Source organism: Polypterus senegalus, chromosome 6, assembly GCF_016835505.1.
Source record: "Polypterus senegalus isolate Bchr_013 chromosome 6, ASM1683550v1, whole genome shotgun sequence".
In the NCBI taxonomy this organism is placed as follows: Eukaryota; Metazoa; Chordata; class Cladistia; order Polypteriformes; family Polypteridae; genus Polypterus; species Polypterus senegalus.
The window spans coordinates 60091736-60108488 of record NC_053159.1 but is presented as its reverse complement, the minus strand read 5'-3'; the positions used below and the strand labels follow the sequence as shown (position 1 = coordinate 60108488).

Genomic DNA, 16753 nt, shown 5'->3' with positions numbered 1-16753 from the left:
AACAATTTAAGAACCTAAATAAAAACTTGTGACATTGTACCGGTGGTGAACCAGCTGAGGGTAGGGAAGGCTGCAGGGATCTGTGGTATCTGGGGTGAACTTATCCAGGCTGGTGGAAAGTCTGTCCTCCTGGCATTGCAAGCAATCTTTGCTTCCATTTTGGAGATGGGTGTCATCCCATCTGACTGGAAAACAGGACTTGTCAGCCATATCTGGAAACGGAAGGGTGATCACTTGGATTGTAGCAACTACATGGGGATAACACTGCTCTCGGTGCCAGGTAAGGTTCTTGCTTGGGTCATCCTCAATAGGATCCGCGATCACTTGCTCACCTAGTAGCGACCAGAGAAGTCTGGTTTTATGCCTTTGACTTTGCCGATGATGCTGTGATGTTCACAGTGTCAATGGAGGCTCTGATCGGTACTCTTGAGAGACTGAGTGTCTGGGCTTGAGAGTGTCTAGGATAAAAACCAAGATCCAGGCCTTTAATGACCTCCTGGGCACAGCCATCAGCAGTGTGTCTGTCTGCCAAGAGAGTGTCGAACTTGTTGAGAGGTTTATTTATCTCAGCAGCAACATTCATGTCTTTGGTGAATCTTACTATGGAGTCAGTAGACAGATTGGGAGAACATGGGGAGGTCATGAAGTTGCTGGAAAGGGGTGTTTGGCGCTCCCAATATCTTTGTAAAAGGATGAAGGTCCAAGTCTTTAGAGTCCTGGTGCTTCCTGTCTTGCTATATGGTTGCGAGAGATGGACGGTATCCAGTGACCTGAGACAAAGACTGGACTCCTTCAGTACTGTGTCTCTTCTGAGAATCCTTGGGTGCCACTGGTTTGGCTTTGTGCCGAATAAGTGTTTGCTCATGGAGTCCCAAATGAGGCAGATTACCTGCATTGTGATGGAGTGTCAGTTATGGCACTACAGCCATGTGGTGTGATTCCCCGAGGGAGATCTGGCTCGCAAGATCCACATTGCTGAGGACCCGAGTGGCTGGGCCAGGCCAAAGGGACATCCACATAACACCTGGCTGTGGCAGATAGATGGTCATTTCTGGAAGTAGGAACTGGACCACGTGTCTGCCTGTGGGATTGCCAACCATGATCCCGAGCTGTTTTGTTGTGTGGTGGGTGCAGCAACGAGTTGTACCAGTGCATGTTACCCAACCATACCTGACATGAGTATGTGCATTACACAGTATATGTATATGTTACATGGTGCTACACATTATTATGCAAGTTTGTTTAATTACATCTTATTTTCTCTTATTTTGAGTAAAATATTTGTAAATGTTTACAGTGTTCTGGGCTTGCAAGTAAACTATGAAAATAAATGGAACTACTCTGAATATGTCCTCTTGTGTTTTTCAGATAGGGAAAACCGAAGTTTCATCGCAAGGTATTTTAAGGTAAGCATGACAGGTAGTTGTATTTGTTAATCATGGCATTGTTGCTTATTAGCACATGCAAGTAAGAATTTCCCTGTGCTCTGCGCATGTGACAATGATGACCATGTATACCTTAAAATATCTTTCACCTTTATGTCATTAATATGCTTCAGGCCAGTGAAATCCATGTGTCTAATTTCTCTTGAACCAAACAAATGGTGAAACTGCGCATACTGTATTTACTGTTCATCATAACAATCAAAGAAACCTTTATTATTTAAATATGGCACATATGCGCAAACACATATATCACTAAACACTTCAGATGAAGAGGGGTAAAATATAACGCAGTATGAACAGCAAAAATGAAAACTATGCCCTGTAATGAATGAGAATAATGGGAGCTAGCCTTTTCAAAACTGGGCTGTCTGTTTAAGGCCATCAAAATATGCATTTCATGTAATACGCGTTCGGGCGAAGGATACTATAAAACCACTAATCTTGCTAACATGTTCGAGAATTTGAAAGACAACTTGGTTTAAATTGACGCAGCCAAATTCCTTCCGAGCCTCCTGAACCGTGACGTTAGTTTTAAACGCTCAACACGTGCAGTTCGCGCCGGCTTCCCGGTCACGTGTGCAAGAAAAGGCGGGGCCAATGGGAAAAGCAGGCAGGGCCTTTTAGGGCTTAAGCCACAATCGCATGTGGATGTCTATAGAGAAGTATGTGTGTGGCTTTGGATACAGGAGTGTTTGAGCCGCGTGCCAGCAGCCGTGGGTAGAGCAAATAAAGTTACGGCTTTTTCGACATAAGAGGTGTAGTAGTGTATCAGAGTTTTTGGAAGGAACGAACAGTTGTGTTCACGGAGAGAGACGAAAGGAAACTCATCCCGGGTCAGTTATTCACAGCCGTGCCCTTGCTTGCAGATTTATTGTCTGCTTCTGAGGCTTTGATTCGGTCGGGATGCCCCACCACCGCGATGGTGGACATTTTATATTTATGTCTTATCTTTGTTTAGCAATATGTTAATGTTGTGAACATCATTCTTTATAAGCGAGTCATAGTATTTCAGAGTGAACTTTATTATTATTTGCGTTTTAATTCATCTATAGTACGATTCATCGTGTTTTTATTTATTTATTTATTTTAGTCGATTCTGTTAATGACTTTATTTTTGTTTATCATGCTGCTTTTAGTTAATTTTAATTACAATTCTTGTCATAGCATTCAGTTTTGTGTACTGTATATATTAGCAGTCTTTTCATTCATCCCAGCATATTTTTTATTACTATTAATCATGCTGCTTTTCAGTTTTATTTCAGTTTAGCGTGCCCATAGTTTTTCGTCTTCTACGTCAAATCACATTTTCAATAGTCATTTGTATTATTTAGACATTTCAGTCCGATTGAGTTTGTTGTGTATTTAAAATATAACCTTAGAGTTATCAGTCAGCCTGATGGGAGTTTTCACTGAATATAGGAAACCCATTTATGAGACTGCTTTCATATAAAACTAATCCAAAACCCATTTTTAGGCAAAAAAATGTCTAGATGTCTAGGTCTAGATGTGTCACTTTTAATAATTACTTGTTTTGTTTTTTATTTGGTTCTGTTAAAAGACATAATTGCTGCAAAACCAGTTGGAAAATATGTTAAATGGTGTGTACTGCATGTTCTTTGAAAAAGTAAATATGAGGCATGATATAAAAACATGGTGACAGTCACCTGTCCACACAGAATATTTCCAGACCATACTTGACTTGCTCCGAGATGTGAATTTGTCAAATGGTTCATGCATGAATACTGATCCTGCAGAATGATTAAAATATGGTGTTTTTAAGTTACTCATGTGCTTTTCACTAAGAAGTTACTAAAAACAGAAATAATTAACATTATTTTAAGAGTATTCAGTTATAAAGCTTTAATAGCACAGTACCATGTAAAAGGAGAGAGAATATTTTAAAATGCTAAATGAATAAAAATGGTAAAATACGCAAGTTTCTTACTGAAGCATTCTATTTAACTACCATCATTGAAATCTACAGTGACAAAATTATCGACTTAAAGTAATATGTTCAGAAGTGGCATGCACAATATCAGTTCTATAATGCCTTGGCCCATCAACCTTTTAATTTGCGTTAGGAAGGTGCAGACAAAAATGCTTATGTTTTAATATATATTGGTATCCACAGTCATGTCTAAAATAGTCCTTATCCTTATTATTATATCCTTATTAATGTAGCACAGTTATTGATTTGAAATGCCAAGATAGCATGCCATCATTCTAAGTATTATCAAATAGTTTTTATTTGCAGACTTTTTTTTTCTGTATGTAATTTTGTGGGCAGTGTTCCCACAAAGTGTGTGCTGTCCTGTGAAATAACGTGTTTTTTGCATTTGCAGCTTGGAGACTATGTGATGTAGTTGTTTGCTTCTCAGCCTATTGGTAGAGATTTTGCAGTGTTGCAGAGCGATAGCCATGGTTTGCGTGGATTATGACAAAGATCTGTCACTAGTGGTGCTTATGTCTCCCACTCCATCTGAGGTCCTATTGCAATGCAAGGAGGAATAGTTTCTATACTGAATGTGAAGGCAAAAAGGTGGTGTGTAGAGCCTACAGCAAAACAAAGCCGTGTTTATAGATTTTAGGTGCTTGTGTTAAGTGGTTTAAATATTACAGTATTATCGTCTATGATAAGTTTTAAGTTTCTTTTACTAAATAGTACAATTGATTCTGTTGGGACCTTTTATCACAAGAGTTTACCACAGTTGTTTTAATTGCATGATGAATACAAAATTTGCATTTTAAGGAATGGTAAAGGCAAGTGCAAAGATGTGCTTTGTCCTATAATGACACTGGAACTGGACTCTTAAGTTTACAGATTGTCTTCCCCCTCTTACTTATTCTGTGACCCTAATTAAAAAAACTTAAACCTGCCTGTGTACCAACTGTTCTAAAAGATAAAAATTAAATGTTAAAAGTTAAAGATTTCATTGTTTACTTAAAAGAACATTTAACCCGCCATTTAACTACAGAAAGCAGTTGTGTAAAGACTGAAAAATGCCTGAAGATTGATTATACCTCTTATAAGTAGCTCCTCCTCCAATGCAGTCTTTTCTACACACACAAAATCATGCATTATACACTTGCTATATAATTTTTGTAAACTTATTTTTCCATATTATTAGTCTTAAGACATTCATTTTCAAAAAGGCTCACTTCAGTATTTCAGCAAGTGTTCTTGTTTTTTCTTCAGGTTAGTCCTGCCTTTCCACCATGGTAAACCATGTTCAACTGACAGATGGTGCTGGTCACCTGTCCAAGGGTGACTCCAGTGGTACAAGCAGTTCTAGTGGGGGAGAGAGCTCTAAGGAGAGTTCACGCTCTTCCACTCCAGTCCTCGATGCTGACCGGACCGACCGTTTACGAGATAAAATGCGCCGCCGGATTGACTCTGGTGACAAGTGGTTTTCACTGGAGTTCTTCCCTCCACGAACTGCAAATGGAGCGGTTAACCTAATATCCAGGTGTGACACATAGGTAGTGTGATCCTTTGAGAGAATTATTTTGCACATGTTATTGCATCGTTCCCATACAACTTTCCTTCTCTGTTAGCATTGTACTGTATTAATCTATAATTTCTAAAAGTATGTTTACAGTCTTCCCTAATTTTGTCTGTCTTTTTTTTTCTTTGGTGCTTTGTTTTCCTACTTCCATTTTCTCCTCTGCTTACCTATACTTTCATTAGTTGTAATTTTCGGTAATTATATATTTTTTGCTGATCTGAAATTTCATTTTGGATCAGTCACTCTAGATTTGTAATTCTGGTACTGTCTTAAGTGTTGCTATTTTACATTTTTATGTATAGATTTGACCGCATGGGGGCAGGGGGTCCACTGTTTATTGATGTGACTTGGCATCCTGCTGGAGATCCTGGATCGGACAAAGAGACTTCTTCAATGATGATTGCTAGCACAGCACTCAACTACTGTGGCCTAGAAACAGTACTTCATATCACTTGTTGCAATCAGAGTAAAGAAAGAATCACTGAACACTTAAAAAAGGCTAAACGTCTGGGTCTCAAAAACTTAATGGCATTACGAGGTGGTAAGTGCCCCGCTAACGTTGAGCTACCACTTTTAGTTGTTTTTGGATACTGTAAATTGCTTAGCTCATTTAAGTCTTATGAGTTGACATTTCTTTGAACCTCGCAATAAACCGTCTATCCATTTTAAGGCATTTTATATGAATTATTTACAGTTGTGCTTAAAAGTTTGTGAACCCTTTCTATATTTCTGCATAAATATGACCTAAAACATTATCAGATTTTCACTCAAGTCCTAAAAGCAGATAAAGAGAAACCAGTTAAACAAATGAGACAAAAATATTCTACTTGGTCATTTATTTATTAAGGAAAATGATCGAATATTACATATTTGTGAGTGGCTAAAGTATGTGAACCTTTGCTTTCAGTATCTGGTGTGATTTTCCCCCCCTTTGCAGCAATAACTGCAACTAACTTACTGTAACAACTGTAACTTTTGATCATTCCTGCACACCAGCTTGGAGGAATTTTAGCCCATTCCTCCTTACAGAACAGCTTCAACTCAATATGTTGGTGGGTTTCCTCACATTAACTGCTGGCTTCAGGTCCTTCCACAACATTTCAATTGGATTAAGGTCAGGACTTTGACTTGGCCATTCCAAAACATGAACTTTATTTTAATTCTTTAACCATTCTTTGGTAGAACGACTTGTGTGCTTAGGGTCGTTGTCTTGCTGCATAACCCTCCTTCTCTTGAGATTCAGTTCATGGACAGATGTTATGACATTTTCCTTTAGAATTCTCTGATATAATTCAGAATTCATCGTTTCTTCAATGAAGGCAAGCCGTCCTGGCCCAGATGCAGCAAAACAGGCCTAAACCATGATACTACTACCACCATGTTTTACAGATGGGATAAGGTTCTTATGCTGGAATGCAGTGTTTTCCTTTCTCCAAACTAACGCTTTTCATTTAAACCAAAAAGTTCTATTTTGGTCTCATCCGTCCACAAAACATTCTTCCAATAGCCTTTTGGTTTGTTCATGTGATCTTTAGCAAACTGCAGACGAGCAGCAATGGGGTTTTTTTTGGGGAGAGCAGTGGCTTTCTCCTTGCAACCCTGCCATGCACACCATTGTTGTTTAGTGTTCTCCTGATGGTGGACTCATGAACATGAATATTAGTCAATGTTAGAGAGGCCTTCAGTTGCCTAGAAGTTATCCTGGGGTCCTTTGTGACCTCGCCGACTATTACACGCCTTGCTCTTGGAGTGATCTTTTTTGGTTGACCACTCCTTGGGAGGGTAACAATGGTCTTGAATTTCCTCCATTTGTACACAATCTGTCTGACTGTGGATTGGTGGAGTCCAAACTCTTTACAGATGGTTTTGTAACCTTTTCCAGCTTGAGCATCAACAACTCTTTTTCTGAGGTCCTCGGAAATCTCCTTTGTTCGTGCCATGATACACTTCCACAAACATGTGTTGTGAAGAGCAGACTTTGATAGATCCCTCTTCTTTAACACAGGGTGCCCACTCACACCTGATTGTCATCCCATTGATTGAAAACACCTGACTCGAATTTCACCTTCAAACTAACTGCTAATCCTAGAGGTTCACATACTTTTGCCACTCACAATTATGTAAAATTCGATCATTTTCCTCAATAAATAAATAACCAAGTAAAATATTTTTGGTTTCTCTTTATCTACTTTTAGGACTTGAGTGAAAATCTGATGATGTTTTAGGTCATATCCATCCATCCATTTTCTAACCCGCTGAATCCGAACACGGGGTCACGGGGGGTCTGCTGCAGCCAACACAAGGCACAAGGCAGGAACCTATCCTGGGCAGGGTGCCAACCCACCGCAGGACACACACAAACACACCCACACACCAAGCACACACAACCCGGGTCTCCTAACTGCGAGGCAGCAGCGCTACCACTGCTCCACCGTGCCGCCCGTTTTAGGTAATATTTATGCAGATATATAGAAAATTCTAAAGGGTTCACAAACTTTCAAGCACAACTGTATGTATTTATTTATTTTAGACCCTGTTGGTGAAGAGTGGGAAGAAGAAGAGGGAGGTTTCAGCTATGCCACGGACCTTGTAAAGCACATTCGCTGTGAATTTGAAGATTATTTTGATATTTGTGTTGCTGGTAAGTTTTGTATCCTTCTGTTTGTTTCTGATTTAAAAAAAAAACAACAATTGTACTTATTTTGGTCATATTTTTAGGCTATCCAACTGGACATCCAGAAGCGGAAAACTATGAGCAAGACCTGAAACATCTCAAAGAGAAGGTGGATGCTGGTGCGGACTTCATCATAACTCAGTTGTTCTTTAGGCCTGAGACCTTTTTGAAGTTCCTGAAAGATTGTCGTGCGATTGGGATTTCTTGCCCTATTCTACCAGGAATATTTCCCATTCAGGTACTATATTTATTCTAATAATTGCTTGGACAATTGGCAGAGAATGTTTCTTTTTGTGTCATTATTTTGAAATTCTAGTCTAATTGTTTACACTCATGGTAGGAGGGTGTGGAGGCAGTGTTTAATTTCAATATGTTAACTGTTATCAATAGCCTTGTAATGTGCCAATGGGTAGTGTGTATTTTAATTTCATCATCTTCATCTGATTTTCATGCATAGCTACTTTTGTCCCTGTAAACCCGTTGCATAATGTATAACTCCTTAGTGTTATACATGACAGAGCAAAGAATGGCTTATGACCTATAGTATCAAATCTCGGATGTTAAACAATTCTCTTAACATATTTCCATTGTTGGACTATGGATAATTCCCATGTTTATGTAATACAGTAGTATACATACTGTATGTAATTCCAGTGTTATTTTTCTTTCAGGTATGTACACAAAGTCCTTATGTACATGGAAGTACTTTGCTTTTTGACACTTTTAGAAATGTTTGAAAGTTTCAAAAAAGAAATTAAAGACTTCTGCATGCACATTTACCAATCAATTAGCAAAAGTCAAAATGACACACAGTACAGTAAATATAACTACTCCCTCACTTATTTCAGAAACTTTGTTTTATATTCTAAACTGACCAAATTTCCATATGGAATCTACAGTTTCTCTTGTTGTCCGTTTGGAATTTCTTTATCTATTCAACATTCCAAAGGTATTAATGACTTCTCTAAAATGGTAGTGTGAGTCAGCATGGTTTCTGGTCTTCTATTTAGGAGTGAGTACTCTAATGTGACCAAAGCTGCCAGGATAGGCTTTTCTGTGAACCTGGCTTTAAGCATGTTCCTAAAAATGGGTAAATAAATGTAAATGTGGCACCCTGATCTTGCAATGCAATTCCTATCTTTTCCCTGTACACATCCACTCTTCTGCCAATAGTTATTAATGTTTTGAATTATTTTTCTGCAGATTCAGTATTCATGCTTCACATTTTGCACAGAAAGTTGACTAAATGTAACTGAGAGAGGGAAAGAAAGAGACTACAAGGGTAAACCTATTAATTTGCAGTCACTGATGTATTGGAACAAAACAAAAGGGCTGCAATAAACATACTCCTTGCACTGGGGGAAAACACCAAAAAGCTCACATTATTTTTGCACCTTTATACTTTCCTGGATGTGAAATTCTAGTATAAGAAGCAAGACACAGATTACAGTTTAATTTTAAAAATTGATCTACAGTATTGTATAGAAAGTATATTGCTGTAAAAATGTATTTTACACTGAAGTAATATATAAATGATTATTCTGCCTTTTTTAATATTGATTGCATTTGTCAGCAAAATAAAAATGTAATCAAGAAAAAAATCAGTGTTAGGTTTGTTACAGGGTAATTTTAAGAAAGACAAATGCAGCCTCCTACATGATCTGCCTGGTACGTAGTAATAATGGTTTCCTTAGAAACTATCCACTATTGCTGAGACCCTAACACAATAGGTTGTTCCTAATATACCTTTTTTAATGTAAAAATAGTTGCATCATTATTCGCATATGAGGGAAAAATTCCTAATCAAAACAGGTTCTTGATGCATCAGTGTCAGATGGGTATAAACTGGGAGTAATTGCCTCCACCTTCTGTAATTTCTTTCATACCTAGGGATACCAGTCTCTACGACAGCTGGTGAAACTTTCCAAGCTGGAAGTACCAGAAGAGATCAAGGGAGTAATTGAGCCAATCAAAGACAATGATGCAGCAATCCGTAACTATGGCATTGATCAGGCAGTGGATATGTGCAAAGTTTTGCTGGGCAGTGGTGAGGTGCCCGGACTTCACTTTTACACCTTAAACAGAGAGGTGGCCACCATAGAGGTGTTGAGGAAGCTGGGAATGTGGCGTGAAGACCCAAGGTGAGCTCCACAGTACACCCATCAATCCCTTCCATTCATATAAACCTGATAAGATAGAATCATGTTTTTTAATAAATTATTATTAACATCTCATTTACTAACGTTTTCACAATACATTGTTGGGTGTAGAAAATAGTACATAACATATTGATCCAGAGCCTGTATATTTGAATTGCAACCAGCGTGTTGGTAGGATTGTTCTTTAAGTTGTACTTTGTGATCTGGATTGTCTTTGTAAATGCGTTTTGTTTTGCTTGCAAATTTATATGTGTTTTAAACAGGTTAGTTCTATGTAAACTCTACCTAACTTTCCTGAGCCCCATCTCATAACTATCTAATATGCTAGAAGGTTTGAAATCTTTGCCTTCACACCCTGTTATGACCTACCTAATTTTTACGGAAAAACTGCTTGGAAGGAACTAAAGTAAAATAGTATTATAAATGCTGTACATTACAGTTCATTCTCTTTAGCCTGAAAGAAAACGATATGCACTCCTTTGCTAATTTTCCTATTCTAAATAATTTTGATTATTCAAAATAAGTACATAACATGAGAACAAAAAGCCTAAATCACCAAAGAAACCAGTGAAAGGGAGAAATGACTAATATCACAATTCTGGCAGTTTTTTTAAATTCCAACCGCTTTTTCAAAATGTTTTTCTTTTTTCCCCACTAGCGATTGGAACTAGGCACAGCAATATTATAGGCTTAGACTCACTTTTTTTTTTTTTTTTGTCCTAGTGTTTTCTTCCAACATTTATCATGAAATCTCTAGTAAAACTTTGACTTGTTTGCTTCTAGATCTGAAATCCACAATGATGAGCAAAGCTTTCAGTAGTTTGTGGTGACTGAGCATCCTGCTGCCAACAACATTGAATTTAAGGCATTGTTCATCTGAAAACCATTTTTAAACATTTACTCTTGTAGAAAATTGTTAAATTTGTTCATTAGTTTTTGTGCATATGTTCTCTATAATGCAGATAAAGTACAAGGAGTCGTTTTTAATTTGGACTAATAGCAGTGTTCTTCCCACCTTGGTAACATCATTCTGTACTGAGAATGTATGTAGCAAATATCAAAGAATTTTGTAGAACTAGTATTAATGACCAATATAAATGTGAGGCACACAGACCGGGCAACGGGAGCAATTGTCAGAGTAATTTCCTGTTTCAGATTGCTCTATAGGCAACAGAACCTTTCAGAAATTTTGATGCAAATTAGAGTATCAGTGTGTTTCTGGTTCTTGGTGTTAATGGACATAAAGAAACACGTTGTGTTTACCCAAACACTGTTCAGTGAAGAGTTTTTGTCCTTAATGTTTCTTGATTTTTGGCATTACTTGATCTTACTTTTTTGTGGCTGAACTGTATATAAATTGTGGAAAGCGTTTATAAAACTCTTTGGAACTATCTTCATTTTCCCTTGAGTGCAATCCTATGTATCTAATGTCTGTATCTGTTGTCATTGAGAGATGTCTGTAAGAATGATGAAAGGCAACTAATGAAATAAACTGGTTTATTTTTTTGTTTTTTTTTTTTCTTCTTCATATTCTGGTGCAAACTAAACCTTGAGTTTGAGAGACTGCAGTAAACTGAATAATTGGAGCATTCTTTTTCTAAAATAAACAGAATGAGTGCAGCTAACACAGTGTCGCAGAATTAGGGTACAAGCATTCTTGTTTGTAATATTGTAGCTCATTGCATGTATTGTCAATTTGTAAGTATATTATACGTATTATTGCAACAATGAAATATTTGCAAACTGAGAACAATTATCTAAACAAATGGTCCTCTACTGTTGCAAAAATAGTGCATAACAGGCCACAATGTAAAACTAGTTTATGAAATAGTTATAATTTAGCCTGGATCTTTTTTTTTTTTTTTTTTAATAATATAAACTTATTTTGTAACCTTTATATGTTGACGAGGAATAGTGGTAGAACTGCCTACATGATGATGAGATAATAGTACATTTTTACAATAAAAATACACATCTTTCGGATCCTGCGGTGGGTCAGCCTGCCCAGGATTGGTTCCTGCCATGTGCCCTGTGTTGGCTGGGATTGGCTCCAGCAGACCCCCTGTGACCCTGTGTTCGGATTCAGCGGGTTGGAAAATGGATGGATGGATGGATCTTTTGGATCTTGTACATTACACTTGTATGTCTTATTGGGCCTTGTCAAAGGTGTGGGTGTGTGACCTTTTTTGTTGTTGTAATGGACTGACACCCTGTCCATGGTTGTTTCCTCCAGGACTATGAAATGTGTGGGAGTCACATTGGGTAGATAATATGGTTGTTGATTTACAGACTTGATCCACTTCATGGAAAGTTCTATGTACTTTCCAAAGCTGATGGTATTGAAAAACATACACGTTGACATAAGTTAGACATGCCATTAGTGGAACAAGGTTTGTTTTGCATTTCTAATGATTCAGATTATACAGAATAATATTACTTTTTTTGTGTGTGTTCCACTCCATCAATCCCCCTCCCCCTTATTTGGTATTGTACTTGGCATGTTAGTTTATGTGGCTGGGCTGGATCTTGATGTTGTGCAGTTTACAGCATCCATACTGCTACACTGTTTGAAGATATCAGTGTGAAAATATGTTTCAAATGCACTAAAATGGCATTGATACAGGACATAATTGTTTTTGGTAGTGCATCAAAGATAGAAACATAATTTATCGTAATTATTATTTTTTTTTTAAACTGTTTGAGCTTTGAGACATTAAGGAGCTACACACACATATTAACATTGAATGTTATCAGAGACTATAATATCCTTTACCTCACAGTGCTCATGTGCAGGAGCTAGGAATATACCATATTTTTTGCCATTGAAATTATTTGGCCAAAAATAGCAAAATAATGTTTTTTTTAGGCTGATTAAGTCAAACTTTTTTTTTTTTTAAGCAAATAATGTACCATTGTTTGTTTTTGTAGCTCAGCTACGTTGGTTATAGATACTTTCCACCAGTGTCTTCTGTTCTATAGGGAATGAATGAATCCTCACACTACATTGACATCTTTCAGAGTATTGTACCGGCAAGAAACAAAACTGCCTTTCTGAAAGCAGTAACAAACTGAACAAAAGGAAGGAAAAGGAAAATGTCTCATACCAGGACAACCTGAATTGAGGCATGAAGCAATGTAAATGAGTTCAACTTAAAATGTGGATCTATACAACTTGTAATCTGAGGAATGGACAAGAGCCCAGACAGTCTATCTGCTTACATACATTAACATGTTTATGTTCATTTTTAATTCTTATTCGATAGATACTTTATTAATCTTCAAGGGGAAATTCAGAAAATGTGTGTTGATTTATGAGAAAAGCTAAATCTGTTCCAAATTGATGTTCTTTACCAAATCAGGAAATTGTATTGCTAGCAAATTGAGGTTCCATCTGATTGTCAATTGGTCAGGAGTTTGAAGCTTAGCTGTCTCCTTGAAAGCAACTGTTTTTGCCATTCCGGCAATAGGTGACGTCTCGGTACCATATACTGCATTGTCTGTCTTCACTGGTAACTTCTGCATTTGACCAACGTTTGGGCCTAAATGTCAATTCTGTGGATGTCTGGCTGTAAAAGACAAAAGCTACAATACCGCATGCATTGTTTACAAAGCTGAATAGAGAACATTGTATGCATCAGTTGAAGGCCATAGTCATCTAACAAATAAGGGCAATTAACTCCTGCAAAATGAAAACTGATGATTATGATATTAAAGATCGCTGCCATTCTTCAGTCACTTTTACCCCTATTTATAGGCTGTTTCATTTAATATTTTGGGAATTCAGAGACTGTAATTGACTTCTGCCACTAAAGTAGGGATGCCACATAACCGCTTTCTCAGGCCCAACCACGGTAATATTCAAGTAAACCCAAAAAAAAGCTAAACTTTCATGAGCTTATCTTCTTCACCCCTCCAACCATTACTTAATCTCAAATGGCCAATTCCCCCACTTCCCCTATCACTACATCCTGCATGCATTCTTTATCGCTAATGAGCCACATTGATTGAAATGTTGTTTTCCTAGACTTTTGTGAAATTGATATTTCTCTTTTCAGAGAGGATGTATAAACTTCAGAAAATTCTGTTAAGTTGCCTTTCCTAATCAAATGCAATTCACCATATTGTGTCCATATAGTGTTGTGTCCAAGAGATTTTCAGTCATAAGTTTAATTCATTTTTTTTTTTTCTTTTTTTATCCTCATTGCCCCCTCCCCACACACCTAATGCTGTACAGGAGACCTCTACCTTGGGCTGTGAGTGCTCATCCTAAACGGAAAGTGGAAGATGTAAGACCTATCTTCTGGGCATCTAGACCAAAGAGTTACATCTATAGGACACAAGAATGGGATGAATTTCCCAATGGAAGATGGTAGATGTTCTCCTTTTGTTTGACTACTTAGTGTATATTTTTTTTAATGACAGATAAGAATTAAATAGCGTATTATTCTATTCTACTCTACTGTTCTATACCTGGTATTGCATTACTTCTTAGTTTTCTTTAAATTGATTAAATGTGTTTCAAAGTAATTTGGATACCCAGTGGAAATGAATAAAGCAATTTCAAATCAGTTAGCTCCAGTATTATTAGCAATGTTTATAATAGCTAGAGACAACAAAATTCTAACTCGAAACTTTTCACCAAGCATTAATTACCATCGTTCCAAAATATAATAAGGGCTTATTACATTGTACATCATACAGACCAGTTCCATTTCTGAATAATGATGTTAAGATACTCTCCAAAATTCTAGCTAGAAGGATTGAAAAGGTGCTTCCTTCTGTAATATCACAAGACCAAACCGGATTTATTAAAGGCAGATGCTTCACTTCTAATCTTCATTTCTTGAATGTAATATACTCACCAATATAATCTAACACACCAGATATCTTATTACCTTTCCACGCATAAAAAGCATTTGACATGATTGAATGGAGCTACCTATTCAACCTATTGTACAAATTTGGGTTTGGCCCAAATATATGTGCATGGATAAAATTACATTATACCAATCAAGAAGCCTCTGTCTATGTTAACTTGAACAGAAAACATCACTATATGCAAATGATGTGGTACTTTATATATCAGACTCCCAAACTTCCTTACCAGTAGTCCTTAATGCACTATTAGAATTTCAAAAGCTATCTGGCCTCAAAATTAATTTTAATAATGTGTTTTTCCAGTGATCTCTCTAGCGCACAATAATAAAGTGGACATTTACACGTTTATTTTGTCAGATCAGTTTAAATACTTAGGGGTAAACACAAATAAATATAAAAATATTTTTTCAACAAAACTTTGCTATCGGCATGGAAGAAAACAAGCATTATGTGAACTGATGATCTACCCTTCATCTCACATTTTCCATTAGAATCAATGCTTTCAAATAAACATCTTTCCCAAGATTCTGTTTCAGGACATCCCCATATACATTTACAAATCATTCTTTAAGAAATTAGACTCAATTATAACATCATTTATTTGGAATTCAAGACATCCACACTTTCAAAGGGTGACTTTACAAAGACCTAAAGTAGAAGGTGGCATGGCATTACCTGACACAAACTGATTAATATACACAAGCCTGGTCTGCAATAGAATTTAAAATCTTACTGTACTTCATTACATGCCCTGCTTTGTACTGCAGTAAATACAAATTATCATCAATATAACAATTGTCCAATTTTTTTTTTTAATCTGTTGCCCCTCTACATGATAATCACCTTTCTCTATCCTCCCAAACCTGCAGTGTTTTAATGTTTGGAAAACATCTGGGATTAAAACACTTCAAGAATTGTATATAGGTAATTTCTTTGCATCTTATAAACAATTATACCTCGAATGTAACAGTCTTTTCGCACAGTTTTTCCACAACGTTTCAATCAGAAATTTTGCTATAAAGAATCTACCCAATTTTCCATACCTCCCATCCATTTCTATTCCAGAAGACATGCTGGTCAGTCTTGAAAACTCAGACGGCATCTCAATAACATCTAAAAACATATTAAAGTCTCTTCCTTTCAAAGATCCTATGATACAGTGGAGAAAGGATCTTTCACTTATTATCTCAGAAAAGGAGTGCAAGGTGGCCATGCATAGAATATACTCTAACTCCAATATAGCATTCAATCATTCAACTTAAAATCTTCCATCAGTTTCATATATCTTGTTTACATTTCTCCAAAATGTATCCTGGGCAAGATTCAACTTGTGAATGTTGCTCCACTGGGTCCCATGTTTTGAAAGTGCACCAAATGTACATGATTTTGGACAAAAGTCTTTTGAATGCTTATCAATCAACCTTGGTATTACAGTCACTCCTAACCCATTAACAGCTGTGTTTGGTGTACTCCCAGATGAACTTAAATTGGAGAACGACAAATTGATTGTAATTGCCTATACCACACTACTAGCATGTAGATATCTTGCTCAACTAGAAGAATCCCAGCCCAACTGTTATAAGTTGGATAACAGATTGTCTATACTATTTGAAATTGGAAAAGTCAAGTTCTTACTTAAGAGGATCTGCTCAAAACTTTTTAAAATATAGTAAGATCTAATTAATAACATTTTTGAATAAACATTTATACTGGGGGAAAAGGACATTGTCCCTTTTTTATTGTTTTTAGGGATTTGGTATTGTTGTTGGCTCTCCTCTCTTTCTCTGAGTTGGGGGTCAAGTTCTGTTTCATTAAGTTCGACTTCTTTTTATGTAATGTAATCTTCATAGTTGTATAAGTTAGACTTGATCGTATAGAATGTTGTTTTTTTCAAATAAAATGAAAAAAAGTAATCTAGCTTCATCAATCAAATCAATCTATAAGAACATGTACTGGAGTAATGGTTGCCACTTCTTACAGCCATTAGACCCAGATTTGATTCTTGATCTGGTGTTCTGTGTATATGGAGATCTCATATTTACCCCATCTTTGTGTGGAAATTTTCCTGCCTTCCCAAGACCACCATTTTAA

The 16753-nt window shown here is 36.8% G+C and overlaps 1 protein-coding gene across 3 annotated transcripts in view; it reads left to right on the top strand.

The window, feature by feature from the left end:
- The first annotated feature begins 2040 nt into the window (after positions 1 to 2040).
- The window catches only part of mthfr (methylenetetrahydrofolate reductase (NAD(P)H)), a 29319-nt gene continuing 14606 nt past the window's right edge, over positions 2041 to 16753 (top strand). Inside the window, exons 1-7 of one of the 3 annotated variants that reach the window (XM_039756071.1) lie at positions 2041 to 2107; positions 4642 to 4912; positions 5254 to 5492; positions 7482 to 7592; positions 7670 to 7863; positions 9516 to 9766; positions 14019 to 14153. In XM_039756071.1, the coding sequence (XP_039612005.1) occupies positions 4662 to 4912; positions 5254 to 5492; positions 7482 to 7592; positions 7670 to 7863; positions 9516 to 9766; positions 14019 to 14153 (1181 nt within the window). In that variant the 5' untranslated portion in view covers positions 2041 to 2107; positions 4642 to 4661. Of the gene's footprint in view, positions 2279 to 4641; positions 4926 to 5253; positions 5493 to 7481; positions 7593 to 7669; positions 7864 to 9515; positions 9767 to 14018; positions 14154 to 16753 lie in introns of those variants that run through there. The other 2 variants (XM_039756070.1, XM_039756072.1) reach the window with 2 other exon arrangements.